Below are 15,704 nucleotides of genomic sequence, written 5' to 3'. Positions count from 1 at the left end.
GGTGAACGTTATAAATATGCATAAATTTAATCTGGATTGAAGCGTGGTGCCACGACGTATATTTAATTTCTATTTCCAGCTGCTGATGTTGCCCACGCGGCATGCGACATGGGCATTACGAAAGCAGTGGCCGCCTGTTGCACGTGCCACAGAGGCAGCGGCTGGACATTTGGATAGCTGCAGTGTGAGGGGTCTCAAATGAACTTCCTATACTTGCAAATCATGGCCACGAGCAGCAGCAGTGTCAGCTCAGCCTACGCAGCACCTGACGTATGAGTGATATTTAATTAATTTGCCGTCTATTTGCAATTTGCGCTGTGCAAATGTGCGTATACGTAACGTAGTCTTGAGGCGCATGGGCAGGAAGGAGGGGGCAATTGTCAACAATCGCCCGAACGAGTTGTTTGCCCAAGTGGCTTCCGACTTCCCATCCCCATCGCCATCTCGCAAAGAAAACACACTTTTTAAAGTCTACAAAAAAACTTTGTCAGCTGCTTGAAAAGGCAACTTTGTGCGCCTCAGGCAAGTGTACGCCGAGCATCCAGAAGTGGCCGTGAGCGACTAAATATAAATTGGATTTCTTACACCTTCCACACCACCTCTGACAATTTCTTGTACTTCGAAATCGATTCGCTTGCAGGTTTTTATTGCTACTAAAAACTGTTGAATGACTACGGGCCCAAAGTCAGTCCCAATCAATCAATAAAAAAGTAAACAAAAAAATTTGATTTTCTACTTGAAACAATTAATTTCAGTTAGCTTAAGATTTGTTTTGATTTTGTTCCAAGTCAATGTCATTTAGGTTCCTTTCACGTTGTTTTTATAACCGCCAAAGAGTATGCAATATTTTAGACTGCTTTATAAAGAAAGTAAAGCTAAATTGCACAATAATAATAATGAGCAGAATCAATAATATATAATATATATATATATAATATATAATCAATAAGCAGAAACCACAACTGCATTTAAGACAAGTTAATTTAGGCTCACAAAATGACATATGTTCTAATGGACATGACGAGACTGAAATGGCAGAAGAATTAAAAAGAAATTTGTTCTCTTTGTTAGTTGAAGCTTCAGCAACACTCTTGTTATTATTTTAATAACACAATCTTAATAACAAAGAAATTAATTATGGTGATCATAATAATATGCATACAATTTGTTATTATTAATTTGTATTTACAATCATATCGCGCGTGCTTTGAATAATTCGGAATTTTAAAAAATCCTGAGCACAGCTGCTATTTCAACCACGCGACGCTTCACACGAGCTTGCTGCGATTACTGAGTGACTTCTGAATATATATTTTTGGCAATCCGAAGTCACTTCACGGCAATGGCTAGGGCAATCCAAATTTGAAAATAATCATAATATGTGTAAATTAATTTATAAAGCGCAACGTTGCGTTATATTGGAAGACTTTGAACTGCATTATTCCAAATATTAACTAAAACCAGGAATAAAATTTCTTAAAGCTATAATTGTGTGCTGAAAGTGCTTGTCAATATTTTAAATAAATAAAACATAAATATATTTACTTAAAAAATATTTGACGAAATTTATAGCTTGAGGAATTTCTAAATGCTCTTAACATATGATTAACCTTTAGTATGATGTAATATAAACATAAATCCTTTTTTATGTTGTCTAAGCTATCCCTGTGTGCTGAAAGGCTAAGCCGTCCCACAATGGTTGTTGACGTCGCGAATCATTGTCCTGGTGCATCCCGCACTGTTATGAACTGCCCCTGAGCTCCTGAATACATATATATGTATATTTTCCCCATCGATTTTCGTTACTTTTTCCTCAGTATTAATTAATAACTACGATTCTTTTGCAAACGCCTTCAAATTTATAAATAAACTTTGCTGGCATTATTTGAGTGTGAAAATCTGAGCTGAGCATTTATTTATTACTTGGATTAATTAACGCAAACCTCCATCTTCAGCTGTGACCTCTGCAAGGTCTGGGATCTTTGTTTTTCGATCTGAATTTCTCGTTCTGCCCATTCATTGTTATTTTTTCGCTGGAGTTTTTTGTTTGGCTCTTTCTATAGCTTCTCAAATGCCAATTCTTAATTACATTTGTGTGTGCCTGTAAGTGTGTGTGTGTGTTTCTCAGTATATCTTTATTGATTCCCCATTTGGCAACATTTGTCAACAGCTTACAAAAGCATTTAATGGCCAATTTCTCTAGACTTTGCACGCAGTTCAATGTCTAGAGTGAAAATAATTTATCGATTTTCATTTTGGAGCAAGCACACAAAATAAATCACAAAATAGAAATTCACTGGACTTCAATTTCATTTAAGAATATATGCTCAACATTTCATTTAATTTGTTGGATCTTTACTTTTCAGGGAAAACAGTCGAATCTAATTTGATTAGGGGCAAACAAATAGATTCAAATTTTAGATTCAACTAAATATTTTCCATTTCACGCACCTAAAGACATAAGAAGTCCTTGTTATGCTTTAAGTATTTAAACAATTGAAGTCGCATTGGATACGCAAATTGTGCTCCTCTGTCTTCAAATTTGAGGGAGTAGAGCTTAACTAGAGAAAACAAAAGTAACCATCTAGAGGCATTCACCCCTATGTAATAAAAAAGGGAGCTCTACTAAATAATATTAGAATCATAGATTCCTTTAACTTTGAACGAAACATCTTCCAGCTGAGGTATTTCAACTGTCAGATACAAACAGAAAGCATTCACATCCACACACTCCAGCACATAAAGAGGTAGCCTGAATGGTTCCTTCTTCCTCCTGATTCCTTCTATATATAGCCCGCAGCCGCTTGATTCATTTGCGGAGATGAGTAAAAAGATGCAATTTGCGGCTGCCGCTGACGAAATGTTAATTTTTGTGTTCAACTGTAAATAGCTTTATTTGCATAGATGTATGTGTGGGTGTGTGCGTGCGTGTGTGTGTGTAGTGTGAAGAAAAATTAAATTTTGCTGATTGGGGTCTCGTCTCGGCCTTCGTCCCTTGTTTCGCAGGCCCTTTGCTGTCTTTTGAGGCTCCCGAAAGGCGCCGTCGGCATATAGGAAATATATTCAAATGCTTTGCCATGCAGCAAAATAAAGCAATATTTGTTGTTCACAAAGAAACCCAAGGAAAGGCCAATTCACAAGGAGCTGCTCGAATTAAAGCGCTCAATGAACCAAGTTTCAAATGCAACTGAAAGTTGAGCACAAACTTATAAAAAGAAAAAGTTGACCTTAAGTTATTTAAGCTAAAGGCTCTACAGACCTTGAACCGATTCGGCTCGAATTCGTTAAAACAAAAACAAAAACGTAACAAGTCTCTAGTTAGCAGTGCTCGACTGGCAGATACCCTGCAAGCCAAGTAGAGAGCAAACACTTGCAATATATATGCCTATCCCAAATAGAACTGTAAACTGTAAACAATTCTATTTATAGAATTCCAAAAAGATTGCTCGCTTCAGCAAGTAGATATACTTGTTTGAGTATAGGTATTCGAATATGTGTGTGTTCTTTAATAACTACAGTGTTACTCCGTACTCAATACTCCATTACATAAAATGACAACTAAAATGCTATTCAATTAATCTATTTAACAATTAAAAATCCAAGTTTCTAATGTATTTTTGGAGACTCTAACTTTAATTAATTGAATAACTTCATAAAGTATTTATGCGATTTAATGGAAGCTGAAAATGTTCTATAAAAACCATTTAAATTCTCTATCTATTATCGATTCTGGTGCTGTTCCTGATCACAAATATATATACAATTTGTCGGGTGTTGGTTCTTCTGTCTGTTTCTGACATTTCAATCGGTTCATGGTATAGTAAATAAAATAAATAAATATTACAAAGGCAAGCTTACTTCATAATAAGCATTTAGTAGTTTCGCAGTATTTCAATATTTTCTTATGCTTGATTAAGAGTCCAGTTAATACCCAATAAGGCATACCTTAAAAGGATATACCAACAAGAGCTTATGGCACTAGAGACTTACAGTTTGCTAATATGATTTATTATAGAAACCAATCACTTAGGGTATCAAAAACATGAAATGCCAATAATTAGTAATACCAATCAAAGGAGATAATATTTCAAAGCTTACTTGAAGAGTATATGCATATTTACCTCCTGAAAGTCGTCTATTAAGTCTATTAATCACAGTATCCGCAAAATTTGCGATGAAAAGCGGCGCCCAGAAGGTCGCTATGGAATTTCTTGTGAGACTATTAGATTTCGAGAAAACAAAGCAAAGTTTTCTGCATTCAGCGCTAGTCGGGCTGGAACCAGGGGGTTGCGTTAAGTTCCGTTAAGCTGGGCAAAGCTCTAAGTTGAGTAATGAGTAATGCTATACGACAATGCCCAAACAACAACAACAACAAGAATAACTAGAAGCAGGCCATAATGTGCCCATTGCTCATTGGAAGAGGCTTGGTTTAGGTTTCGAGTTGGGGTTCGGGTTCGGGTTCGGGTTCGGGTTCGGGGCTTGGGCTTGTTAGAAATTACAGAAGCATGGCACGTAGTCGCCACAAGCTTTCCCGTTGAGTTGGCTTTGATGCGCTTTGCACTTAATTAGTGCAAATAACTAATGACAAAAACTTTGCACTCGCCTTTCTATCAACCCACCGAGCACTCATCGAAGCAGAAGAGCTTCCATTTGACTTGAGATGACTCCACTTGGATTTCCCATCCACACCCAGAAGCTACGTCGCTACTAGCTGTGGCCACTTGTTGTCGCCTCGCTAACAATTAAGAGACCCTGCAAAATGACTTCAAGGATGCGTATTTATAGATCCACACGCAGCATTTAATTACAATGCTCAAGTCTTGCCAGTGCTATTAAGGATATTTAATTGTTTGTGCGCTAGCACCAAGGGACACAGTTGGCTTAGCCTTGGTTAGCTGTAATTTCATTTGTATTTCAATTATTTTAAGATTCAACAGATTTTCGGTTCAATTAATTATATTTTAATTTCTCTTAAAAATTCTTCACAAATTTCGCATGTGATCGCCCTACGAAGGTTCAGCTTGGTAGGGTACAAACTACCCTCGCAACACTGTTGAGCATAATCGAGTCAATGCAACATACAAGTAGAGCGAATCTAGCCTATAATAGTTACACAAAAAGAGACAAATTACTTACCGAATTCATTTTTATTGATGAAGTTTTATGGTGTTTTTTTTCCAAAATCTTCATTTCAATTATCATAACTTTCTAGAACTGCTTTGGATATATAGGAAAATAGACTAAGATTAAGTTGCTCAATAGAGAAATATAGTTTCATTGTGAGATGTCTCCATTTTATACGTTTCAGAAGGTAACTCAGAGCAATTTATAATTTCTGTAATTGTTGGATGTATATTTTACTCGTTCATGAGGTGCTCCAATGTTGTACAATGTTCGTCGTGTTATCCCTCTGTCTGTGGAGTTTCAAAGCATCGACCACTAGATACGTAGAAGTTTAATCACTTACGCATATCGAGAGCCGCCGAATTTAGGTACAAATCGTATTATTAGACAATAATACTATAATATATATATACGTATATATTCATTTTCAAACCCTATTATACGATTTATATTGTCGATTTGTTTAAATGTTTTAACTTTTCCGGATATAGTATTTATATCTATATATATTTATATACCTAAAACAGTCACAAAAAATATCGGGCTAAATTGTATTGTCTATGTCTATGACTAGAGTCTTAAAATTTGACAAGTTTGAGCAAGTCTATATAGTATAGTGTGGGGTTAAAAAATTGCTTGATTGATTGATCGGTATTGTCTAAGCCATAGAGTTATCACAAAAGGACAACGAACATCTTCAGTTTATTTTGATTTATATTTTAATTATTTCAAGCTCACATTTTCTCTACAGAACTTAGTCTAATAACAGATCACCAGATCTTGGTAATGGCCAACTAAGGATATATTTACAAACGGGCTGTGATAAAAGCAAAAATAAAAATATGTGACTTATGTCTAATTATGTTGAGCAGTGTTGAATCGTTGCGCTTTGTTTCAACACTGATTAACATAATTAGATCATTAGACACAGGTACATCAATTTGAGGATTTCATCAATTCAACGTGCAGAGCCAATAGCGAGAACTGAGCTGCGTATATCAATAATTTACTTGAACTAAGCTGCCTTGAAATGCATTTCATTCACTCTCTACCCATATATTTAGTCACTTTATTAATCATTGATCTAGCAGTGCTCGGCAGTGCGGAGAAGGATACCTTACATCAACTTATGCTATATCTGTGCCAACTATCCCTAGAGGTGTATTTCAACAAATGAAAGATTTAATTTCCTTGCAAACATGCAAACAAGCTTGAATATTTCTGGCCACATTCTTTGGTACAAGGTACTTCAAGGTGCAGAATCTATATTGAAGAGTATTAAGTGTATAGTACTTTACTCATATCGTATACCAAATAAAGAGAGTAATAGTGGTCAATGGTATATAGGAGCAATAGGAATAAATGTATACAAAGAATACTCTGCAGCTTAAGAACTCCTTGTTCTGCTTGTTAGATAAATAAACATAAATAAATTATTTTTGCTATGTAAGATGAATATTAGGAATCTAAATATAGTAGTAAGTAAGTACAGTGATCCTTAACTAAGGCATCTGCGCTATCAATTTCCCTGCGGTCCTGAATGAATGCTTAAATAGTTTCAAATAGTTTTTAATTTTAAAGATTACAGCACATTTGTCATGATTTATTTTATGAAGTAGATACTGTCGTTACAGTCGTCGTGCGGAAAGGACAAATGCTCAAGTTATATAGGCAGGCAAAGAAAACGATCGTGGACTCAGCCATCGGCGTGTTGAGCAGCAGCAGCAGCGACACGAGCATCAGAGCGACTAGCAACATCGAGGAATTCATGTTGAGCAGTGTCGATTTGAAGAGATACTTTCAGTAAACTTTGAAGTGCGCAATGCTGTAAGTGGCAATGGTCAGTGGCTTTTATAGCCAACTAAGAGCTGGGCATATTTGCACAGTTGCCAACAGCTTTCGCAGGTGAGCTGGCATAGCTGGCATAGCTGGTATAGCTGGCATTGACCCGCATAAGCCCAGATCCAAATATTGACTCGACCCAGTCAGACCAGACCCGGAGAACAATTGCGCTGCTAAATCAATTTAATGCAACAGAAAAAGTCAATTATGCACAGAAGTACGTTCACAGTTTACATAATTTGGTAAATTTTGCAATTTCATTGCAAATGAAATTAATTTAAAAGCGACAATCGTAATTGTATTTGATGGTGTGTGTTGAGAATGTGTGGGTGTGTGTGGGAGTGGGGGAGTGTGCGTAAGTCAGTGTGTGCAGATAATCGCTTTACAGAGTTGCGCCAATGTCAATTTGCCAAAATTTGAAATTCTATTTCAGATAAATGCGTTGGTCAGAATTGAATTTGGCATGTGTTTAGAGTAGCTTTAGAGTAGCTTTCAGCATAAGAGAGCGAAATGAATATCAAATAAATTTAAATTAATGAAGCTTTAGCAGATCATCAAGTAGACCAGTTTCATTTTCCCGAGAAGCTCTCTGTCTACGCAAGTTTTACATCATTGAGTCTAGCTTTCCTTTTATTGATGTATAAAATACTTAAGAACATTTTCAATTAAAAAACATATTTTTAATTTCCGAGATTATTCCAAACTTATCCTAATTAAAGAAAAGTTGGCATATAAGAGTTTTAATTTCCGTATGTTTTATTTCTTACACCAATTTCTAGCCATTGAGCTTATTTAAAAAAAAAATTAATAAATAAAAAAATAAGTCATATTTGTTCAAAATTTATTTTAACTCAATTTCTCAATATATCAAAAGTAAACAAAACAAAGCATCTCTTCTTCTTTTTAAGCACCTTCAGCAAGTTAACAGAATGAAAAAAATTAAAAACATTTATTTTCTGATATCTCTCGCCTACTCTTATTGGATATGGGGTGCGGACTTAGCAACATATCTAATGGTAATGGTAAGAGTATTATTCGTTTTTCAGGTTTCCCTAAAAATATGCTACGCTGAATAAATTTGAATTGAAGACGCATCGTTTGCAACAAAGTTGCTATGTGCTGACTGCTGATTGCGCATTCTCTAATAAATAATTAGCAGGTCGAATTAATGCCAAGCAAGCTGGCTAATTTCCGTAATGCTTCACTGACTTCATTTTCGTATTAAGCCTCTTGAGCTTTATTCTTGTTTGCTTTTTGGCGCCACGCCTCACTAGCCGCCTGTCAATCAGGCCTACCAGCCATATCGTCCTGCATGGCAACTTATTGATTGAGCGCAACAGCTGCGTAAAGCTACTAGCCTTGTCATCAGTTTATGTCCATTATAGTCGCTCGGGCATCAATTTCAATTGCCTGCTGATGGTTAAAAAACTGAAGCTGCCTAAAAGGGAAGAAACAAATACTGAAAAATGTTCTACAATAAATAAGATACAAAAGTATCTGAGGGAATCAAATCAGCCATATAGCGAATATATGTAATATATATATATACAATATATGTAACATATATCATTACCAAAATTAAATGTATTACCTAGAAACAAAAGTATCTGTCGAATACAAATTTATTTATGATACACAAAATTAGCTATGATGTGCGAAAAAAATAACATTATAATAATAGTAATAATAATAATAAAATTACTAATAATAATAAGAGTACAAATAAAAATAAAAATAAAAATTAAATGAATATAAAGATAATAAAATTAAAAAAAAAAATAATATTAATAAAAATAAATATAAAAATAATAAAACGAACATTTATAAAAATAATAATAATATTAATTTTAATATTAAAAATAATAAGAATTTAAATAATAACTAAAAATAATAAGAAAAATAATGCTAATCATTCTACATAGCTAATCGTAGATAATCAAAATTCATATAATTCTAAGAATGTATTGAGAATACATAATTTCATAGAATGTTTTATAAAATAAAAAAAATCGGGCTTTAATTTCAGTTAAAAAACGAAATTACTTAGTGAACAACCCAATAGAATGAAACTAACATTGAGATACAATAGCATCAACGGATGATACTGATGATATATGAAGTAAATATATGAATAATCACGTATAAATTGTAACTCTGACTAGTGAAAACCGTCGATCCATAGCAAAGTAATCTATAAGATAACAAAATATAACAAACGTTAAAAACTATCCTAATACGGTAAGCACCTAATAATACCTATTCGTATATTACAGATAGCATAGCTTCTATAGCGCTTATACTTATACTGTAGATAATTTGTGTTTTATAAATGCAAATAGCTGTCTAACAAATGATGTCAAAAATAATCAAAAATAGCAATAAATAAAGAAATGCAAATAAGAATACCTGTTGCTTGATCGCTTGACCTGGACTGTAAGCAGTGGAATGTAACACAAAAGAGAAAGTATTGTCATGGCCACTAACTCTGTGCCTTTCTCTGCCTCTGTGGTGGCAAGTTAGGGTCCCCCAGCTAAGGTGGGGCAACTGGAAACATTTAAATTTGCCTGCAAAAATACTGTCAAGTATCGCTTACAAGGTAAACTTTTTGGGGCTGTCTGCCAACTGGCAATTAACAAGTTTTTGGCCACAATTCGCAAGTTTGCGAAGCGTTAACAATATTCCATGGCAATTTGGTAGGCGGAAACGGAAGTGCGCATAGCGACACCCAAAGCAGAAGATGGGGCAATGGTTGGCTATGTTAGGGTGCGGGAATTGTGAAGCAGTAGGCGAAAACAGTTCAGTTTTAGCCGCCGATTTGCATACTGCTTAAAATGTAAATAAAGATTCAACTTGATAAACATTACAATAGCAGACGATGCGTGGGCTCAGCTGCTACTGCTGCTGTTGCCGTTGCTGTTGCTTCTTGACAGCTGCGTCATGTAAACGTAGCAAAGGACACAACGTAGTTTAGAGTAGTCAACATATACTCTGATGCTGCTGCCCTCCGCGCCACACAAATCTTGGCTCTCTTTGTGGCATTGGACACGCGCCACAGACACTCATGAATAATGCAACTGTATAAGAGCATAAACAAGCATCCCATATTGTGGGGGCGTTGGCTGCATTACACGCGAGAATCTGGCGAACAATTAAAGCCAAATAATGTTAATGCCAAGCGACAGTTGCTGCAGCCGAATTATGTAAATACCCAGACTTTTGATAAGGGTTATACACACTACACAACACACGAATCGAGCCACCCACGCTCACCCATTCACGCACTCATTTACGCACTCATTCACTCAAATTTGCAAATGCGATTCGATCGGCAACAAAACATTTTTTCAGCCTTTAGCCCACTTCCAAAGAAATCGCAAAAATTCTAAATCAAGCGAAGACCCAACCAACCGCAAATTATGGCATGATTCTTTATGACACATAAAGATAACACCCAAACAAGCCAGAGAACGTGGCATAGGAGTCCAACCCACTGCACAATACTCGTACACGTCGCTCATCAAATATTGATGTTTTCGGCATTGCCTCGCTTCATTATCATGCATTAAATATATTCCCAGAATGAAGTAGACCAGCAATTAGTTACCTGTAGAAGTCGCCAAGCCCGGTCAAGCAGCAAGGCACGCACTGCACGTAGCCAATATACTCTTTTCGTCTAGTGAACGAGCATTACAAGTAAAAGAACATGAATTGTAAATCCATTTACTCACTTTGTCTGCTCCAATTGTCAACTTCCTAAATTGATGTGATATTATAGCTGGATGATTTAGGCCAAAAGGAAGACAATGCCATAAATAAAGCTAGCTATAAATTATTTTAAGAATTGAATCGTAAAATTGAAAAATGTCTTGCGCCACTTGGTCTAATTTAAATTTAAGCTCAATATATCTTCTGTGCTTGCAGCGAATTAAATTATTGTTTGAAATATTTTCAAATACTAGTATTTCAATAATTCTTATAATAATCAATATGGCCAATATGGCCCTGTCATATGGCTCATTAAAGCAATAATAAATACTGCATTTGATTATAATTTTCTTTAACGATTCCATGGAGACGACATGCTAGGAGATACCCTGAACCCTGCTAAAAGGCAATGCTCCAATTATTATACAACACGTGCACACACACATAGACAGGTGCTTGGACCCCAATATGGCCCTTACTATGAGAACTTAGTTGTTGAATAACTTTTCTTCTAGATGGACTTTGTTCAGCCAATTTTCAAATTGTTAAAGCACAAATAATTGAACTACTTTTTTTGTCATCTTCAAAAAGGAAATCTAACGTTCGATTCTTATCGATAATAGAGATAATCGAGAAAATGTATAAACAAGTATAAATTTCCAATTTGAATTCTCTAGAGAGATTGCTGCGTTCATATAGACGGACTGACACACAGACGGACATAGGTAGAGCTCGACTCAGCTCCTAAATAAGAATATCTATGTATACTGAACGCCTTTTACATACATTTTCACAAGACCATTATACACTAAATTCTCATTTTCAATGGGTTTAAAAAATACACAGTCAACTCGGTGATTGAATAAAATATAAAAAATAAATCAAAATAAAAATATTGCTAAGGACAATACGCAACTCCAAATCTGCTGTAAAATGCTTATACCGATAAGCAGTTATTTTAAAAATGTTTCCCCATTAATTAATGAACAGTGGACTCATCAAATAGTAAATAAACTTCATTTGCGCATTTTTCCAATTAGCTCTATGAAAATAAAGCGAAATGACCGAAATGTAACCCAAAATACGTGAGCAACATACAAAAAGAAAACAGTCATAAAAATTAATTAAAGAATTATGAACTGAGGCCAAAATTGAATTTGCTGAAAGTTGAATAAAAATAATTTCCTATCCGCAGACATAATAAATATTAAATTATTAGAACTCAACTAATTTGTTGAAAGTTGAATAAAAACAATTAACTAGATGCAGACATAATAAATATTAAATTATTAGAATTCAATACCAAAAAGAGACATTTTTTATCTTGCTGCCAAATTGATAAAAGTGACGTGATTGTTTTATATATATTATATATATGCGTAAATAATATTTTGGTCAAGCTTAAAACTTATCAAGTCCAAAAGCATTTAAATGCTTTTGCTATTTAATAAAACTGCGTAAAATATGAAGAAATTACAATTGTTTCTATTTGCTTATAGAATGTCTTATGGAATAAATAATATAAATCTAATCTTAACATAAAAAAAACACTAGCCGTTAAACTTGACATATCAAAGGAAAAAGTGAATCTCAGTTACAAGAAAATTTGGCCACTGCTTGGGCCTCTCTGGTTGAATTTCAATTTCACTCGCATATCAAGCATTCAGCATGGGAAGCTTCGCAAATGCAAAGCTCTCACAACGATAACAGCTTTTTGCAACGAAAGCTCTGCATTGATTTCCGTTATTATGAAATAGACTAACTTAAAGTGTTTATAAGGCTGCACAGCGCGGAACAATCGAGAAGATTCTAGAAATCATCAGAGCGCGCCAATGTGGGAGCGAGTTTAAATATTTTAAGTGTAAATTTTGAATATAACAAAAACTCAATAAAATGGTGAAGTTGTCAGTAGACGAAATACGTGGCCTGATGGAGAAGAAGCGTAATATACGCAACATCTCTGTGATAGCCCATGTGGATCATGGTAAGTCGACGTTGACTGATTCACTGGTCTCCAAGGCAGGCATTATAGCGGGCGCCAGGGCAGGTGCCATGCGCTTCACGGATACCCGCAAGGACGAACAGGAGCGTTGCATTACGATCAAGTCAACGTAAGTTGGGCAAAGAAGTGAATTCCTTGAATATTTAGTGATTGCCTAACGCCTTCTGCAGTGCCATTACCATGTACTTTGAGGTAAAGAATGAGGACTTGCGCTTCATCACGCACTCGGATCAGCGGGAAAATGACACAAATGGATTCCTGATCAATCTGATTGACTCACCTGGTCATGTGGACTTCTCCTCTGAAGTAACAGCTGCACTACGTGTCACCGATGGAGCCCTGGTCGTCGTAGACTGCGTCTCCGGCGTCTGTGTGCAGACCGAGACTGTGCTAAGGCAGGCGATTGCTGAGCGAATTAGACCCATTCTCTTCCTCAATAAAATGGATAGAGCTTTGCTCGAACTTCAATTGGACTCTGAAGAGCTGTACCAAACATTTCAGCGCACCGTGGAGAATGTCAACATAATCATAGCCACCTACAACGACAGTGGCGGACCCATGGGCGATATCTCTGTTGACCCTTCAAAGGGTTCCGTCGGTTTCGGCTCAGGCCTACACGGCTGGGCGTTCACTTTGAAACAATTTGCCGAAATGTATGCTGATAAATTCAAGATCGATGTGGAAAAGTTGATGAAACGGTAAGCTCAACCTGAAAGCAACCGTCTCAATTGGTTGCTTTAAGGCTTTCTAGAATATACAAAGCTTTTTCTGTTAGCGCCTTCTCTTATCTGATCTATAGCCAGTACTCCCTTCTTGGGGTTTAGAACTAACTATTCAAATTCGTCTCAATTAGTTTTCCATTTAAAATTGATCTGATCTATATCTTACATAAATTACATTATTTTAATTTTCGAAATATTTAATTTTTTCATATATTTGTATATAAATTGTACATTTTTTCCATAGTCTGTGGGGCAGCAATTTCTTCAATGGCAAGACGAGAAAATGGCAAAAGCATCCCGATTCGGATAGCAAACGATCATTTTGCCTTTACATTCTCGATCCCATTTACAAGGTATTCGATGCCATAATGAACTACAAAACAGAGGAAATCGCGCGACTGTTGGAGAAGATCGGGGTTAAACTGCAACCAGAGGAGCAGGCGGAACAGGGCAAGGTACTCCTTAAGACGGTGATGCGCAATTGGCTGCCTGCGGGCGAAACTCTTCTACAGATGATCGCCATCCATCTCCCATCACCAGTTTTAGCCCAAAAGTACCGCATGGAACTGTTGTACGAGGGTCCTCAGAGTGATGAGGCGGCGATTGCCATAAGAAACTGCGATTCGGAAGGTCCCCTAATGATGTACATCTCGAAAATGGTGCCCACCTCGGACATAGGACGTTTCTATGCGTTTGGCAGAGTGTTTGCCGGCAAGGTGGCCACCGGACAAAAGTGCCGCATCATGGGGCCCAACTATGAGCCCGGCAAGAAAGAAGATCTGTACGAAAAGTCAATTCAACGTACGGTCTTGATGATGGGGCGTACCGTGGAGGCCATTGAGGATGTGCCAGCGGGCAACATTTGTGGTCTGGTTGGCGTGGATCAATTCCTTATAAAAACAGGCACAATCACAACCTTCAAAGAGGCACACAACATGAAGGCAAGTCGAGCCCGTCTAACTCAAGAAATAACTGTATTATAATTGATATTACGCAACTGCAGGTCATGAAGTTCTCCGTATCGCCCGTTGTGCGTGTGGCCGTGGAGCCAAAGAACCCAGCTGATTTGCCCAAGCTAGTGATTGGTCTGAAGCGTCTTGCCAAATCTGATCCCATGGTGCAGTGCATAATTGAAGAGTCCGGCGAGCATATCATTGCAGGCGCTGGTGAACTGCATTTGGAGATATGTATTAAGGATCTAGAGGAGGATCATGCCTGTATTCCACTCAAAACGTCAGATCCTTTGGTCTCCTACCGCGAAACTGTCCTCGAGCAGTCTAATCAGATGTGCCTGTCCAAGTCGCGCAACAAGCATAATCGCCTGACCATGAAAGCCGATCCAATGCCCGATGGCTTGGCCGAGGATATTGACAATGGCGTTGTCTCTGCCCGAGAGGAGTTCAAGAAGCGAGCACGTTTCCTCAGCGAGAAATACGGCTATGATGTGAGTGAAGCACGTAAAATCTGGAGCTTCGGTCCCGATTGCACTGGCGCCAACATCATTGTGGACTGCACCAAATCGGTACAGTATCTGAACGAGATCAAGGACTCGGTTATTGCAGGCTTCCAGTGGGCCTCCAAAGAAGGCGTACTAGCCGAAGAGAACATGCGGGGTGTACGCTTTGATATACACGATGTGGTTGTTCATGCTGATGCAGTGCATCGTAGCGGTAGCCAGATCATTCCAACAACAAGACGCTGCCTATACGCCTCAGCTATTACAGCGAGTCCACGTCTGCTAGAGCCAGTGTACCTCTGCGAGATCCAAAGCCACAATTTAGCCGTGGGGGGCATACACAAAGTGCTCAGCCGACGTCGTGGTCATGTCTTTGAGGAGTCTCCAGTCCCGGGAACACCCATGTATATGGTTAAATGCTATTTGCCAGTTAACGAATCCTTCGGTTTCACTGCCGAACTGCGCACCAACACACGGGGCCAGGCCTTTCCTCAATGTGTGTTCGACCATTGGCAGCTACTGCCGGGAGATCCATCCGAGCCCAACAGCAAGCCCTACCAAATTGTTCAGGCGACGCGTGCACGTAAGGCTCTCAAGCCAGGAGTACCCGACCTTTCGCAATATTTGGACAAGTTGTAATTTAATCTCACTACAGTTTTAATCATAAACAAAAAACCATGACGACAATTTGCTCTTCAAATTGACATACTGTGAAGCTATGACAGTATTAATTCCTATTCATCATATATATGTATTTTATACTTTTGTATTATACAAAATACATGTGATATATATTAAACATAATAGTAATAGTAAAAGAAATACTTTTAATTGATTTAATTAAAATTCATTG

The 15,704-nt window shown here is 37.2% G+C and overlaps 2 protein-coding genes across 2 annotated transcripts; one reads left to right on the top strand and one right to left on the bottom strand.

Annotated features, from left to right (window-relative positions):
• Positions 1-6,732: 6,732 nt before the first annotated feature.
• LOC111604346 lies at positions 6,733-6,894 on the bottom strand. The gene has a single exon (XM_023322410.1). It carries the CDS (start codon positions 6,892-6,894, stop codon positions 6,733-6,735), a length of 162 nt encoding a protein of 53 aa, XP_023178178.1.
• A 5,648-nt stretch (positions 6,895-12,542) lies between these two features.
• Positions 12,543-15,530, top strand: LOC111604342 (elongation factor 2-like). Its single transcript, XM_023322404.2, has 4 exons — positions 12,543-12,782; positions 12,844-13,371; positions 13,640-14,336; positions 14,399-15,530. Exons 1-4 carry the CDS (start codon positions 12,565-12,567, stop codon positions 15,488-15,490), a joined length of 2,535 nt encoding a protein of 844 aa, XP_023178172.2. The 5' UTR covers positions 12,543-12,564; the 3' UTR covers positions 15,491-15,530.
• The last annotated feature ends 174 nt before the right edge of the window (positions 15,531-15,704 follow it).

The sequence above is a fragment of the Drosophila hydei genome, unplaced genomic scaffold (assembly GCF_003285905.1).
Source record: "Drosophila hydei strain 15085-1641.00,03,60 unplaced genomic scaffold, DhydRS2 tig00000060-arrow-pilon, whole genome shotgun sequence".
NCBI lineage: Eukaryota > Metazoa > Arthropoda > Insecta > Diptera > Drosophilidae > Drosophila > Drosophila hydei.
Note: the sequence above shows the minus strand (reverse complement) of the source record. Positions and strands in the feature narration are given on the sequence as shown.